Source organism: Leptopilina boulardi, unplaced genomic scaffold (genome assembly GCF_019393585.1).
Source record: "Leptopilina boulardi isolate dan_hultmark-lab unplaced genomic scaffold, ZJU_Lbou_2.1 LbouV2_32, whole genome shotgun sequence".
In the NCBI taxonomy this organism is placed as follows: Eukaryota; Metazoa; Arthropoda; class Insecta; order Hymenoptera; family Figitidae; genus Leptopilina; species Leptopilina boulardi.
In genome coordinates this window covers 1195981-1213150 of record NW_026137885.1, presented here as the reverse complement: position 1 = coordinate 1213150, position 17170 = coordinate 1195981, and the positions used below count along the sequence as shown (strand labels likewise).

At 29.1% G+C, this 17170-nt stretch overlaps 2 protein-coding genes across 6 annotated transcripts in view; one reads left to right on the top strand and one right to left on the bottom strand.

Annotated features, from left to right (window-relative positions):
* The window catches only part of LOC127284173 (epidermal growth factor receptor), a 77624-nt gene that overhangs the window by 36823 nt on the left and 23631 nt on the right, over positions 1-17170 (top strand). The window contains exon 1 of one of the 3 annotated variants that reach the window (XM_051309490.1): positions 1680-1696. The exons of the other annotated variants lie outside the window; for them this stretch is intronic. The gene's annotated coding sequence lies outside the window, so the exon portion shown is untranslated. Of the gene's footprint in view, positions 1-1679; positions 1697-17170 lie in introns of those variants that run through there. 3 annotated transcript variants of the gene reach the window in all.
* LOC127284175 (asparagine-rich protein-like) overlaps positions 1-17170 on the bottom strand; it is a 77443-nt gene that overhangs the window by 45704 nt on the left and 14569 nt on the right. For 2 of the 3 annotated variants that reach the window (XR_007843440.1, XR_007843439.1), the window contains exon 4: positions 15553-15627. Coding sequence is in view for 1 of the 3 variants with exons in the window: in XM_051309492.1 (XP_051165449.1) it covers positions 9308-9700; positions 9774-11339; positions 11409-12301; positions 12435-12489 (2907 nt within the window). In the remaining 2 variants the exon portion in view is untranslated. Of the gene's footprint in view, positions 1-9307; positions 9701-9773; positions 11340-11408; positions 12302-12434; positions 12644-15552; positions 15628-17170 lie in introns of those variants that run through there. The other variant, XM_051309492.1, reaches the window with a different exon arrangement.

Below are 17170 nucleotides of genomic sequence, written 5' to 3'. Positions count from 1 at the left end.
ACTCATTTATTTATTGCAAATATATTTTATTTCATTAAAATAAAAAATTTATTTGAGCCAAAGAAAAATTTATTTATGACAAATAAAATTTTTATTTACGCCAAATAAATAAGTTAGTAGGCTCTGCACACTAAAAAATAATACTTAATTTCAGTTCACTTTTGACTAAAACCGTTAACATTAGAACCATTTTTACTGAATTTCAGCCTTGAGTGTATGATTTTAAGTCCTAAAATTGACTTAATCTAGTTTTAAGATTAAAATTACACTAGTTTTAAGGCATTTTGATTTTAAGATGTTAATGGTTTCAGCATTTGTTTTTTGTGTGTGAGACAAATATATACATTTATTTAACTCAAATATATTTTATTTGGTTCAAATAAATCATTTTTCTGGGTGTGTGTGTACGAACATTTACGAATGTTCTACGCAGACTTCTTTTAATCAGCGCGGAGTTAAAATTTAATCCACACGGTGAAAACGGCGTTTTAAATTAGAACTATTAGAAAAAAAAGTCGTTCACTATTCTAATTTTATTAGGGTATTACTTTTAGTTGAAACTATTATTTCTATTGTAAATTATTTATAACTTTTACCACATATCGTACGATCATTGTAGAATATATATATATATATAAATTTTTATTTTATGAAACCTATAAATGTGTGCGTCATTCCAATTATAGAGTCGTAAAAAATGATATTCCGTTGAACCGGGAAAATTAAGTTATTAAATTCTCTTATATTTGTGAAAGAGGTAAATTAGAAGAAAGAGATGTAAAATTACTTTTGTAATATACAGTAAAATTATAACTGTTCAATATTTCAATATAATTCTTCTCGAGCGTGAAATTTTCTTCTTCATTGGTCTGATTTTTTATTTAAAAATAATAATAATAATATGTGGTCGATATTATATCCCGGTGCATGAAAACCAGTTTTCTGAATGTACTAATAAATGGAAAGCGTTGTAAGTTTCTCGAAGATTTATAATAGGATTTAGAGATTATCTTTCGTAAAGAAGAAGCATATATATATATTTTTAAAAAAATGATCCAACCTATATGAAATTTGCATAACAGTAATTAATAATAATAATAATAATCACGATACTAAAAGATAAAAAATTCCGAATACTATTTACTAATTTACTATTTATTTAAATTAGTTGTATAATAATAATAATTGGATTTCCGAACATTGTAACGAGTACGAAAGTAGATCGTAAATATTACATCAGAGAAATGTGCGCGAAAATATAAATATTACTTCCTTCTGCGAATGATGATTTTTACGTGGGTGCGTTTGGAAAAAAAAATCCACAAGAGTATAGGAGAAAGAAAAGAAATATTTGAAAAAAAAAAAAATGTGAAAGGAAGCACCAATCGTGACGTGCATATGTAGGCGTTGGTCCAGTGGGAGTCATGGCTTAGGAGTATGGAGAACGCACGTCGAACGTGTGTATAACGTTGATCAGTGTATCTGGTGACATCATATCTTGTCCCAGTCAGCTGACTCTCGACTTAGATGGAGCGAAAGAAATCATAAAGTGCATTTTTTTTTTTTTTATTCACCTCGTGATCTACAAAAAGGGATCACTGTATAAGAAGAAAAAAAGTGCCGGGAAAATTTCTCCTTTAAAAAATTATGAAACTTCGATTCAGAGGGAAGACTTTTTATTTCACATTTTTTGAAAGTGAGTTTATGAAATTTCGTTTTTTTTTTTATTAGAAATAAAATTTGCATTTAGCTTCTTTTTGGTTGGCATAAAAAACAAAAATGATTGTTTACATTCACTTTCTGACGGTTGTTATTTAGAACGTTCAAAGAGAGAGAGAGAAAGAAGGAAAGCAAAACGTAACTGGTCAGCAAACTGGTTGCATTGTCACAAATTCCATTTCCAATCATATAAGGTTAATTTTCAAAACCAGTATAAAAAAAAAAAAATATAATCAGAATTCCTTTTACTTTATAATGCAACTTTTCCTTTTGTATATAAACGTTATCAAAAGAATTTAAGGGGAGATAATTGCAATTGCTGATACAGCAGTCTTCTAAGAATATTTTTTCCGATATATATATATATGAGAAATTAATAGAAAGAAAAATATTATTATGTGAAAAAAAAAAAAATTTATTTGATTCAAATAATTACTTGACTATTATCAAATAAATATTTACTTAAACCAAATAATTTTTGAAACCTTTGAAACCAAATAATTGAATAAAACAAACGCAGTATTTGAACCAATAATTTCTGTATTTGAAACAAATATACTATTTAATTGATTCAATAATTATTTTTGGTTCAAGAAAATATTTATTGGGTTCAAGTAAATATTTATTATTATTGGTTCAAGAAAATATTTATTGGGTTCAAGTAAATATTTATTATTATTGGTTCAAGAAAATATTTATTTGGTTCAAGAAAATATTTATTTGGTCCAAGTAATTATTTATTTGATTTAAGTAAATATTTATTTGATAATAGTCAAGTAATTATTTGAATAAAATAAATTTATTTTCAGTGTACTATTTTACAGGTTTTTTTTTTTTTTTTTTTTTTTTTTTTTTTTTTTTTTTTTAATTGAAAAATTAGGAAAAAGAAAGAAAATAATTTTTTTTCCGCCCCAATTGAATTCATTCTGAAAATATATTCGTAACCCACATGTATATATATAGATTACATTTTATAATCCAGTTTCTCTTTTCGCCTTGTTCTTCAAAGTAATATGGAAAGGTTCTTACAGCATACGACACTTTTATGGCAATCTTGTTTTTTTTTTTCTCTCTCTCTCTCCTCTCTCACATGCCCATAGAAAACTCGTTTCCCAGCAATGAAAATACATATCGAGTGCGAGATAATTTATAGTTTTTAAAAAAGCATCATTTTAATATATATATATAACAGTTTCGTCATATTCCATTATAGTGCAATGTCCGACCTTTAAGTCACAAATTAAAATTAATTAAACTTGAAGGAATTTTTTATCATGAATTATTACGATGAAAATTTATTTTCGTTGCGAAAAAAAAGGTATAATAATATTTTAAGGGAAGTTAGTTTTTTTTTAGAAATATATGACTTAATCGCAATCGATAAGGATTTTTTTTTTTTTTTTTTTTATAAACATAAATGGTAAAGCACAGGTGTGTTGATAATGCGCGGAAAACATTTTGCGATAAGAAAAATAATACAACTCGATAACAATGAAATAATTCCATTTTTGCCTAATCATCAATTGATTTTTATTGCATATTAAGATTTGATAAAAAAAAAAATTTTTTTTTTATTTCTTTTTCGATATCGAAAATTGCATTCACATATTTTGTAAACAAAAAAATTTCACCACAAATGAAAATATTCATTATAAGTTGATGCACAATCAAAAATCTCATAAAACTGAAACCACTAACATTCTCCACATTCTTTGCTATACCACAGTAATTGCACTTGCACCCAGAGAAATGTTAAATTATTTGTCTCAGAGCAAACTAAATATTTTTTTTTTATTTCAAATAAATATTTAGTTGTTTCCTAAAATCAATATTTAATTGTTTCAAATAAATATTTAGTTGCTTCAAATAAATATTTAGTTGCTTTAAATAAATATTTAGTTGTTTCAAATAAATATTTAGTTGCTTTAAATAAATATTTAGTTGCTTCAAATAAATATTTAGTTGTTTTAAATAAATATTTAGTTGTTTCAAATAAATATTTATTTGTTGCAAGTAAATTTTTTTTGATTTCAAATAAAAATCTCATTTATGACAAATGAAATTTTTATTTACGCTAAATAAATGGACCTATATAATAATAAGACAAATATACGTTTATTTAACTCAAGTATATATGATTCAAATAAAACATTTCTCTGGGTGTATAAATTACATATACTTATAATAAACATTTCCGTACATGTAAAAAAATTTTCACCTAAAACACTAAATATATTTCACTAAAACAGCAAAATTTTTCGCTATTCTATAGAAAAAAATATCGCTGTTCCAGGAAAAGTTATCGTTGTTTTAGATAAAAAAAAAAAATTTTTTTCTAGAATAGAAATTTTGTTTAAAAAAATTTTTTTTCATTATAAAAAATAGGAAAACGAAAGCAATATTTGTATTTGTCGATTATTTCTCTACAAAAGAAGGGCATGACGCGACACATCGGATAAAAAAAGGGCAAAAGATTTGTCTTTGAAAAGGCGGCTTCGTAGAGATTCACAAAGCAATTACCCCATTATCCAGGAATTACTCTAATACATATATATATATATATATAGAGAGAGAGAGAGAGAATGAGTGAGTGAGAGAAAGAGAGAAGACGTCTTCACTGAGATCGGCGCTTTGCTTCACCGATTGTTTCTCTCGAGTTGAAGATGCTGTGTGTCTTTGACGGTGCACTTGTGTATATATATATATATATATACAATAAACGACGAATAACTCTTAGAATCAAAGACTCTGGTGAGAAAAGGTAAATGACCGACAATATGTGTATACAAGCGAGGGAGGCCGCATTCTTCACATTCACCTTAAAGTAATCGATTTAAAGGGGAGCGACGTATCAATGCCCACTCAATTAGCCGTCCTGGACAAAGTCGTTAAACATGGTCGTGCCTTCAACTTTCAGCGGCTTTGATCTTTTTTTTTTTAACTAAATTTCAACATTTTTATTTGCAATTTTTCTACAAGTCACTGAAATTTCTGCCCTGAGTGAAAAAAAAATAATTTCACATTCAGAGGAAGAGCTAACATAACCTCAAAATTTTAATAAAAGCCTACAACTAGATCTTTTAAAATTATTCGAAATTAATTCACACGAAAAAAAAGTAGAATTTTTACCCCAAAATCGGTATAAAAATTAACTGCAACAAATTTTATCCTATAGTTGAGGGCGCCACCGTCTATGTGAATTAGCATTGGTTAAAATTACCCGCAACAAAATTTACCCAGCGTTTTTTCTGTGTTTTTATTAAAATTTTGTTTGTGTTAAAAATTATTTTTTAATTTTGAGGTTATATTTTAGCCTTCATTTTCCTTAAAGAAGATTAACATTCGTTATTTGTGTACCAACGTTAAGTATACACACTTTAAAGGGTCAGTCTACAATACAACGCTGATCTATTTTCGATTAATGATTGATTGCGTTACTATAGCTTTGCATTGTAAATGCACCTTCTATTAACGTCTGTCTACAATGTAAACATACCTAAATTTTAAGGTCTGTCTACAATGTAAACATACCTAAATTTTAAGGTCTGTCTACAATGTAAACATACCTAAATTTTAAGGTCTGTCTACAATGTAAACAAACCTATGTTAAAGTCAGTCTACAATGTTAATATATCTATAAATTAAGGGCGTATCTTCAATGTAAACGTACATTAAGGTCTTTCTGCAATGTAAACATACCTTATATAAAGGTCCGTCTACAATGTTAATATAAATAAAGGTCTGTCTACAATGTAAATATAAATAAAGGTCTGCCTTAAACATACCTATGTTAAGGTCAATCTACAAAGTAAATATCCCGAAATTAAGGGCGTGTCTACAATGTAGACGTACGTTAAGGGCTTTCTGCAATGTAAAAATATATAAAGGTCCGTCTACAATGCACGATATATATATATATACGTGAATAGCGTGTAATTCAGTAGCTAAATTAATCGAAATACGATGAGATGCATACAAAAAAAAATTAATATAAAAATTATTAACGTCCAAATGGCGTGCGACGCGAACATAATTAAAACAAACAAAGGATGATCGGATGCACGTCGAATCAAAAGAGAGAGAGAGAAGGGGCGCCTGGTCGTCCTTGCAAAGTGGGACCAGAATCTCGGCTATAAATATACAATACCATATACATAGGGACCGATTCTATATATATATATATATAAATATGGCTATACACACATACAACGTTCTATACACACAAGTACAGGTGAATATACGTGTCGCGAATACGCTAGATCCGGGTCGACGAAAACTCGTATATTCTATACTTTACTCGCTTCCATCATTTTGCTCTTACTCCTTAAAGGATGACCTTAAATACGTTATAATTTTAAGGTTAGAAAGTCAAAAAAAATTAAATCTTTTTTTTTTAAATAAAGACAGATATGTGAAATAAATTCTTTTCCACGTTCAAAAAGAAAATTCATCAGAAATATTAATTAAAGAAACCGCCTCTTGGGATTGTGTCAATTTTTTTTTTACGATCTACTCGTAAAATATTATATTTGATGTATAGTTCTGGGAAGATTTTTTTTTTCTTTCTCACAATTAAATTCATTGTTTTGACTTTTGTGGTTCTTTTTTTTTCACAAAATTCCTGCCTTTGAATATACTAATTTTTCCCGAACCTTTTTTTTAGAGAGAGAGAGAGAGATATTCCATATATAGAGAGAAGGAGGATCAATATTAATAGATGGAGAATTTTTCTACCTGTATTTTGGGATTTACCAAAAAATTAACCCCAGCGGGACACTACCGCAACCTTGCAAGATCATCATTCATCATTCGAGATATAAATTCTTAGATCTGCGGCTGAGAAAATAAATATTTTTTTATTCGCAGTAATATTTTCTTTTCGAGTTTTCTTAAAAGAGGGTACAGAAAAAATTATATATATATATATATATATGATCAGATAAAAGTTAATATTGCACTCTTCTCGTTGGGGCTTTTATCGTTTGAGGGACTTTTTTTTTCTGATTGAAAGCGAGAGATACGACGCCGCGGCTCTTGGGTCTTTTCTTGATTCTTTATGGTCAGTTGGCTATATATCGAAGCACTCGTGCCCTTCTTGCTACTCTCTCTCTCTCTCGCGGCAAAAGACTATATTCACTATCCCTTCTGGTGGGCTCACGACCTCGTTCAAGCTCCCATTGTCTGCAATTCGTTTCAAGATGCCGCTCTAGTGGCTTTAATGAGAATTTTAATTACCCAATCTTCATGAGTTTCATGACCAATAAAACTCACAGCAAACGCAGTAGTATGTCTAATAAACCGGACCATTTATTCACTATATGCTGGAAATATCCTTGCGCTTACTTTCACACTTGGTAATAATTTTGCAGAAGAAAAAGAAAAAAAAATATTTTATTTACTTTTTTTTTCTATTTTTTAGTCTTATTCAATGCTATTATTATTATTATTATTATTATTATTTAAATTTTCAATTGAAATTATTATTTCATAATTATAAAATTTCCTTTTATTACAATTTTATACAAATTTTCTGTATTTTTTCTGAATGCATTTGTAATTGTCGGACGTTTATTCAAAACTGACGAGGTACTTTAAGGTCTATCTACAATGACACAGAATGGGGTGCATGATTATACCATAAAAAATAATTAGTGAGAATTTTCAACAATTTCATTACATAGAATTATTTTTTACACGAATTTTCATTTTTCAAATTAACATTTGTCAGAATTTCTTTTTTTTTTAAAGAATTTTTAATTAACAGAATTCTTAGACAACGAAATTTTATTTCGCAGAATTCTTAAAACGACGAATTTTCATTTATCCGAAATTGCAAATGGCCGAACAAACATAATTGACAGAAAGGTTTTTGGCGCGATTTTTAAAATCAACCAATCAAAAATTATCCACAAAAATTGTGATTTAGTAATTTTAAAAATCGCGCCAAAATCAATTGTTTATTCGGCCATTTGCAATTTCGGACAAATGAAAATTCGGCGTTTTAAGAATTCTGCCAAATAAAATTTCGATATATAAGAATTATGTTAAATTAAAATTTGTTTAAAAAGTAATTCTGTCAAATGTTAATTGGAAAAATAAAAATTCGTCTAAAAAATAATTATATCTAATAAAAATTTTTAAAATGGAAATTTTAATTTAATTTTTATGGGATAATCATGCGCCCCCACAGAATTAATAACAGTGAATCAACGGGTGCAGTTCCGAATAGCACATACCTCTGATTTCGATAAAACTTGGTATCCCTACGTAATTTGGTGCGCTGATTACGAAAATCATAGTGAAAATTGGCGGAAATTTAATTATCATGGTAAAAACCATAAAAAACACCATAAAATCATGGTTTTTTTCGATTATCTCGTAAAAAACAAAAAACTTCGAAAAAAGTTTTAGACGAAAGTTGTAGATCTCTAAAAAACACACATTTCATGTTTTATGCATTTTTTACCAAAAGTCATTATTTTTCGAGAAAAACGCAAAATAGTAAACACGGCCTTCGGCCGCGTAAGGTACTGCTCGCTTCTCTTTTTAAGAAATCTTGGCGAGAGGGGGTGGATGTGTCCGAAAGTAATTTGCAGAAATTATCATATTCACCATTACTCAGGATCCAACGAATTCCGCAAAATACTTTCGGCCATATCCACCCCCTCTCGCCAAGGTTTTTTTAAAAAGAAAAGCGAGCAGTACCTTACGCGGCCGAAGGCCGTGTTTACTATTTTGCGTTTACCGCTGCTGTAGACTCCACCCCACAATTTCTGCAAATTACTTTCGGACACATCCACCCCCTCTCGCCAAGATTTCTTAAAAAGAGAAGCGAGCAGTACCTTACGCGGCCGAAGGCCGTGTTTACTATTTTGCGTTTTTCTCGAAAAATAATGACTTTTGGTAAAAAATGCATAAAACATGAAATGTGTGTTTTTTAGAGATCTACAACTTTCGTCTAAAACTTTTTTCGAAGTTTTTTGTTTTTTACGAGATAATCGAAAAAAACCATGATTTTATGGTGTTTTTTATGGTTTTTACCATGATAATTAAATTTCCGCCAATTTTCACTATGATTTTGGTAATCAGCGCACCAAATTACGTAGGGATACTAAGTTTTATTGAAATCGGAGGTATGTGCTATTCGGAACTATATCCGAATCAACAAATCCTCCTTTGTATTGTAAATGGACCTTAAGAATCACGATAGAAAAGATATCAATGTTCCTCGAATAACAAAAATTCCCATTCGTCAACTACCGCACCCTGCTCTAGTGACATTTCAGTTAAAATTTAGTAACTTTTAATTTTTACTAGAGCAAATAGTTGAATGAGAATTATGAAAAATGGTGAATTTTTTGGTTAAATGGAACATTGGTATTTTTCCTATGAAATACATACTTTAAGGTCTGTCAACAATGCGAAGAATACATATTAAAATGTATTAACCAATCGTACATCGTATTGTAAACGTACCTTAAAAATCTTGTCTACAATGCAAAAAAATACATAAAGAACCAACAGTGCTTTGTATTGTAAACGTACCTTAAAAGACAATACATTAATGATGTAATTCGGAAATTTTTACCTTATTATTGTAATTTTGAAGCCAATTTGAATATAAAATTTCCTTTTCCGAACGTTGTAATCGATCCTTCAATAATGATGCACTTTTAATGGTATTCGTCTTTTCTCTATATGACAATTTATTCATTGTTGATGGAATTTTTTTTATTCTCTCAACATGTCCGGCACTTCGTGTTCCATTATTTTCATTCGTCTTGGAAAATTTCACTGTATTTTTTCTCATTGAATTTATTTTACACGCCGACTGATGATTTTGCGAGCAATCATCAATTTTCACGGTAATGTCTCTTTTATCATTTATCATTGACGATAATGATGAATCCGTGGTCTTTGATCCTTTATTATTGGGTTTCACGATTATGTCCTTTTTCAACGATTTTAAAACGCCTGTTTTCTGTATATACAAAAAACAAATTTCAAAAATTTTAACTCAAATTTATTGTATTTTTGTAATTAACTATATAAACCTTTGATGATGTTCCAGAAAAAATGTGATTTTCATCAAAATCTTGAAGTTTAAGTACCATTTTGAAATCGATGAATTTTGCTTCATTTAAATCCTCGTGGGATGGTGTGGATAATTCAGAAGTTGCGACCGATAAAATTTGATTTGATTCTAATTTTTGATGATTGAATATTTCGGTTTTTTTCAATTGATATGGTGTTTTTAATTGATCAATTGAAGAATTTATTTTCTTCTCTTTAACAGTTAAAATTTCCTTAATTGTCGCCTTAATTGGCTGATCCTTATTTTTTCTTGTCACAACATTTAAACCATAATCGATTAATGTTCCATCTTTTTTCTTCTCCAATGGTTTCAATTCCTTGGGGACTATGTCTTTTTTTATTTCGTTCCTCTTTTTAAGAATCTCTTTTTTTGCAATGATTTTATTGTCAATTCGATCTTTTGTATCAATGTTGATCGTTCTTTGCTTTTTATCTGTTGTATGAGATTTTGCAGTGTGATGAATTTTCAAAGGTCCAGGAGATACTTTAGTTACGGTGTATTTTTCATTTATTTTTTTCGACGCCACTTCTTCTTCTTCGATTGGATTTTTCAATTTAGATTTCAACGTACCTGATGTTGTGGGGGCTAAAATTTTTTTGTCAATCTCGTTTAGCTTCTTTTGATCAATCACCATGTCCATCGTCTTTGTCACCTTGTCAATTGTCCATGGCTCTTGGTTCAGTTTTATTGTTTCAGGCTTCACTGCTTCCATGTTAGAGAAATTTTTCTTCGTCTCAGTTGTTGTTGTCAATGATGGTGATGTGGTAATTTTTTTCACATGTTTTTCCAATTCTTTGTCTATCACTCGCGAAATTATTGTTCGTTTTCTAATTTTTTCATTATTTTTATTACTAATTTCCTTAGCTAAATTATCATTAATTTTAACTAATGATTCCTTGGCAGATTCCTTGTTATTAATTTCTTTTGATACTTTTTTTAACGATGTATCAATTAATTTTACATTCAAATCTGTTTCATTTTTCACGTTATCATTATTTTCGGATGTTTCAATTTTTGCCAATATCTGAAGATTTAATGTGGATTTTTTTAATTTCAAATTGTCATTTTTATCATCATAAAATAGATTATTAATTGGTATACGAATTTCAATTTTTTCCAATGAATTTAAAATTTTTATTGATGATTTATTTTTGACAAAATCAGACGATGTTTGACCATTTATTTGAAAATTAATGCAATTTCGAGGGGGATTTGTTGTGTCTTTAGTGTTGTCAGAATTCGATGAATTGGATTTATTAAAATTGTCACCTTTTTGAGAATTTTCTCTTATTTCTGTTTTCTTTGTTTGGCTAATTTCATTTGGCATTTTGTCAATAATTTTCGAATTTTGATCATTAGATGTATTTTTCTTTAATTTTATAAATTGTGTGGGATTTTCTCGATCTACATTTGATTTTATCTCAGATGCATAAGAGTCGATAACTGGTTTAAATGATGATTCCATAGGACATTCGGCGTCAATAACATTCAGTAATGGAACTGGTTTTGAATTATTGCCATCCGACTAAAAAAAAGGGAGAGATAAAAATGAAAATTTTTAAAGAAAATAATTTTTTTTTTACCAAAAACCTACTTTGCTTGCTTGCTCCATTTTACTAATAGCAGTTAATTTCGCCTCCGGTGCTTTAGAAATGTAATTATTATTTTGAATCATATTTTTCATTTTGAGTTCCTTGTGTGCCTTTATAACCTTATCTAACCAATCAGCACGTGCAGTGCAACTGTCAAGGACATCCTTAACATCTAATTTAAAATCACTTTCAACAATATTTTCCTTTTGATTTGATTTTGTATTTTTCGTCACAATTATATTATCAATTTTCACAATCTCTTTATATGTACCCGAATCTGTACTATAAAATGAATTTCGATTTTCATTTTTATTATAAATATCATGACGATATTTTGGTGATGATAATGATGAATTTCTTCTATTTAAAATTGAACCATTTTTAATTTCTTTTTTTTTCATTTTAGAAAATGGAGGAACAAATGAATTAAATTGAGAATCTGTTATTGATGCACATGATCTTCCATAATTTTGATCAAATGATTTTGTATAAATTGAATCATTTTCCATTGCTCGACTATAATTTGCAATAAGTTTTGCATAAGATCGTGCTTCTTGATTTAAAAAATTTTGTTTTGAATTTTTTATTTCATTTGATGATGATTTTTTCATATTTTTCTCATTATTGTTGCATAAAGAATTTTTAAATTCATGATTTCCACTGTATCCATTATTAATATGATAAAGACTATCGAGTGAATTACTTTTTTCCAATGACGATCTTTTTTTTGTACCACCGTATATGGTTTTTGTTTTATTTAAATTATTTTCAAATTTTCCTTTATTTACATTTGTCGATTTTAAAAATGGATCTGACTTAACATTTTTAAGTGATTTTGATCTAAAATATTTGTTCTTTAAAATATTCTCCCCCCTATGTATGCCTTGAGTTGATTCTATGAAAGATTATTTTCATTGGGAATTATTTTAAATAAGTCATTTATTTAATATTAATTTAGAAAATTACAATAATTTTGTAATAATAATAATTAAAGAAAATAGTAATTAATTTTTTATTATTTTACTCACTGGAACAAACGTTTCGTGAAACATGTAAACCAAAAATATTTTTTAAATTATTCATTCTGATGAATACATAAAGATTTTTGTGAGGTTACAATCCTTGTGAAAAAAAGAATGAAAAAAATTTGATGACTTTTATTTAATTTCAATACATTACATTTAATAGAATTTTGAATGAAATTTCAAATTTTGTTCAAAATTTAACCAAACCTCTCTTGGCGAGAATGACATTTTGGTTATAATGTATCTAATAAAGTTAGCCAATATTCCGATCGTCATTGCTATGAAATATTATTTAGAGGGAATTTTAAGTTTTTCAATTAATGATTTAATATAATTATTAATTAATTATTATATTATTATTTTATTATTAAATTTTTATAATTAAATTAAATAACATTAAATTATTTAGTTTTCAATTTAAAATTATTCATTTAAATGAATTTAATAATAAATTTTATTTACTTAATTTTACCATTCACTGCTTTAATTTTCGATTTTTCACCTGATTAAATATAATTCGAATGTAAATTAACCAATTATTATTATTATTATTTTTTTTGTATTTCGCTAACGAACTATTTTATAACAATTTAACATTCACAATAAAGCGGTTAAATTTTAAATTCGTGGTATAGACTATTATTCAAAAATGTTTAGTCATTCTGCAATTGTGAATTCGCATATATAATGAATACAGTCTATTGTTTGCTTTTTTTTTTGATTAATGACTTTTGCAAAATCTTCGGTTTCTAAAAATGAATTGAATCTAAAAATTATAAACGATGATTTTAGATAGTAAAAATTAATCGAAATGTGTTTTTTTTTTTTAAACAAAAATCGATTTTTTCGAGGAAAAAAAATTATTCCTATGTCCCAATCAAGATTGTGTATATATATACATATATAAAATTTCGAAGAGATTTCGAATCATGTATTTATTCAGCACGATCCAGTTCACGTGCCACGATCGATAACATCGCTATAATTTTTGAAATTCTAAAATAATTCTATATAGTTTCTGCCGTTAAATTTTCAAATCAGAGGACCATCAACAAAATAAAACTCGAGGCTTTTTTTTGGAAAAATTTGCTTTAAACTATTATTTCCTTTTGTTAAATATTCTTTCAACGCCTGTCAACTTTTCTTTATTCCATTTTAACCTTTAACGTTTCACATATTATGCAATATCATGCAAGATGCTCTTCACGAAAGTGCCTTTATTGAAAACTAACTTTCTCAAACCTTTACTAAAAGTTCATTTCTCATAAAGGAAAAATCGCACTTTTGAAACGAAAGTATTAATTTTACTTATCAAAATAGAACCAAATGACAATTTAGTACCTTAAAGTTGGTATTAAATTTTGGACCTTCACATGAAGGAGGTTGAAATTTTTTTTTCACACCAAAAATATCAAAATTATTTTTAAATAGATTTTGGGTCATTCTTAAAAAGTATTTTCTCTATTTGAACCCAAAATCTGTTTAAAATTAATTTAACATTTTTGGATCTTTGTGAAAAACAATTGTCGACGCCAACTTCATGGAGGTAATTTTCGTAACAGTGTAAGAACAGTGTAAATGTTTTACAGTGTAACATTTTAAATTCTTTAGGTAGAATTTTGTTATTTTAAAATTCCTTTTGTTTTATGGAACTGAACTGAAAAGATAAAAAAAAAAAATGTAATCGGAACCGAATTCTTGGATCGAGTTTTATATTTGAAGAATTCTGGAGCGCGAGCATTTAGGAAACTTGGAACACAACGTTTGATCGACGAGGTATTTCGAAAGGTTACCGAGGCCAGATTATATATACCCATACCAATAGTTGGAGTTCTATGCGAAATACAAGTCCTCACGATTTCAAGACACTATATATATAAAAAAAACGCTGACCTCGAGGATAAATTGTTCCGAGGCTCTCTCAAATTCCAAAGAGGATTGGAAGTACTAAGATGATCAGTGGAACAATGCAAAATCTCTTTTGGTTTTCTTGGCAAAAAAAAAGTATTTCGAATTTTCGCAGTTTGATTCCAAAATTTAGAGATGGATTCCAAAAAGAATCCAGTACTTTAGAAAAGTGAGTTAAGACTAAAATTTTACCCTCGTGTTCTACATCCGCGAACCTTTTCCTTTTCAAATGACAAGAACCACTCTCCAAATTGGGAATAATGATCTCCCATCACGTACTGTTTCACCGTTAACCCGTCTGACTTGTCTCCGTTTATTATTATTTCCCCTTCGATCTCTTCGTTCATTCTCAAAAAAAAAATTTCCTCTTATTTTCCCCAAAAAATTTTCTTCATTTATTTTAAAAATCGAAAAAAAAGAAAAGGTGAATTGGTGTTGTTTTAAGGAAACAATGTTAAACAAGGATATGAATGTATAAGGGAGTGCAGTTAACACGAAGGACCGCCGTGTCTCCAACTTTTTTGTTTTGGGGGGGACTCAAAAGACGCCGCTTATATATATACACACTACAAACTACTTGGGAGTAGTCTCGTGAAAAGGCGAAGGAGGACCAGAAAAAGGAGAACAAAAATGGCCTCTGCCCGCAGAATCGTGTCGATAAATACAACCGATGTCCTCGTACATTTTTTTTTTTTTTTATTATTATTTTTGCAAAGTTTCTCTTGGTATTCATGGCACTTTGTAGTCCCATCCACAATTCTCTTTCTTCGCAAAATCCCATATAGGAAATTCCTCGTTTCTTTGCGCGACAAAGACAAAAAATCTTATTGTCTTTTAAATTATTTAAATTATCCCAAATTTGGAAAAAAAAGAAGAAGAAAATTATCACCACAAAAAAAATCTTTTAATCGGAAAAAAATATTTTCTTTAATTCGTATTGTAATATCAATTTTTAATTCTTCAATTAAAAGTGGCGCCACATAATGGCGTCATGCGGAACGAAATTCCAAAAGAAACCGGTTCGTGTGACGACCGTTACGCAATTTGGACAAATTTTTTGACGAATCGATTTTTATTTATATACTAATTGATCGCCATGTACTCTGATGATACAAATTTTGTTTCGAAATTAACGGTTAAGATATAGTAGAAAAAAAAAGATTATTTTATAGTAATTATGCAACGAATTAGATGGAAAAATAATAGGACTTACCCATTTTGAATCCTGATTGTTGTCACGGCCCTTGTACATATGATCCCGTAATTAATGCCGATAAACAGCAACTGCCTGTAACACAATTAAGATCAACTGTAATTTTCAAACCCATAAATATTATTAAAAATTAAGATTGATAATTTATTTCTAAATAAAATATTTACTAGTTATGAATGTATAAAGGCCAACGCAGAATAGAAACCATGGAGTGTAGTATAAGGAGACCGAACAACCATGTTAAATCTGCGTTAAAAGTAGATCAAATTTTGGTAACTGCTTTACGTAACGGAACCCTAGCGCCACTGATTGTGTTAAACTCAGCTGGACAGTCAGCCATTGTAAAAATTTTAAAAATAAGGAGCAATGTATTTTTTGGTTATGTTCAACGTACATCTAATTTTTCCCACTGTTTACATACTTCCCACGAGAGCGCTTGTGTTCCATTACGTATTTTCATGACACTAAGCAGTTACAAAAATTTGGTCCACTTTCAATGTATACGTCGTTCGGTCTTCTTATACTACTCCATGATAGAAACGTAATCGGAATCGTAACCGTAAATGCAACCGGAATAATGAGTTAGAGAAGGACAAATAATATGTCTATCCTTCTCTAACTCATTCCTCCGATTGCGTTCGCGATTACGATTCCGTTTCTATTCTGCTTAGAACCTGAAACGAACAAAACTTTTGGGTTAGGATTGATTATAGGTATGGTTAGATTAGGAATCCCTAAAGACCTAAGCAGAATAGAAACGTAACCGAAATCGTAATCGCAAACGCAACCGGAAGAATGAGTTAAAGAAGGATAGACATATTGTTTGTCCTTCTCTAACTCATTATTCTGGTTGCGTTTGCGGTTACGATTCCGGTTACGTTTCTATTTTGCTCAGGCCTTAAATAGTTAGGTTAGGAATAGTTAAGTTAGAAATAGTTAGGTTAGGAATCCCTAAATAGTTAGGTTAGAAATTTCTAACCTATTTAGGGATTTCTAACCTAAAGGCCTAAGCAGAATAGAAACGTAATCGGAATTGTAATCGCAAACGCAACCAGAAGAATGAGTTAGAGAAGGATAGGTAGATTGATTGTCCCTCACTAACTCATTCTGCCGGTTGCATTTGCGGTTACGACTCCGGTTACGTTTCAATTCTGCTCAGGCCTTAAATAGTTAGGTTAGGAATAGTTAAATTAGGAATAATTAGGTTAGGAATCCCTAAATAGTTAAGGTCTAAACAGAATAGAAACGTAACCGTAATCGCAAACGCAACCAGAAGAATGAGTTAGAGAAGGATAGGTAGATTGTTTGTCCTTCACTAACTCATTCTTCCGGTTGCGTTTGCGGTTACGATTCCGATTACGTTTCTATTTTGCTCAGGCCTTAAATAGTTAGGTTAGGAATAGTTAAGTTAGGAATAGTTAGGTTAGGAATCCCTAAATAGTTAGGTTAGGAATCCTAAATAGTTAGGTTAGAAATCCCTAAATAGTTAGGTTAGAAATTCTAAAAGGCCTACGCAGAATAGAAACGTAACCGAAATCGTAATAGCAAACGCAACCAGAAGAATGAGTTAGAGAAGGATAGGTACATTGCTTGTCCTTCTCTAACTCATTCTTCCGGT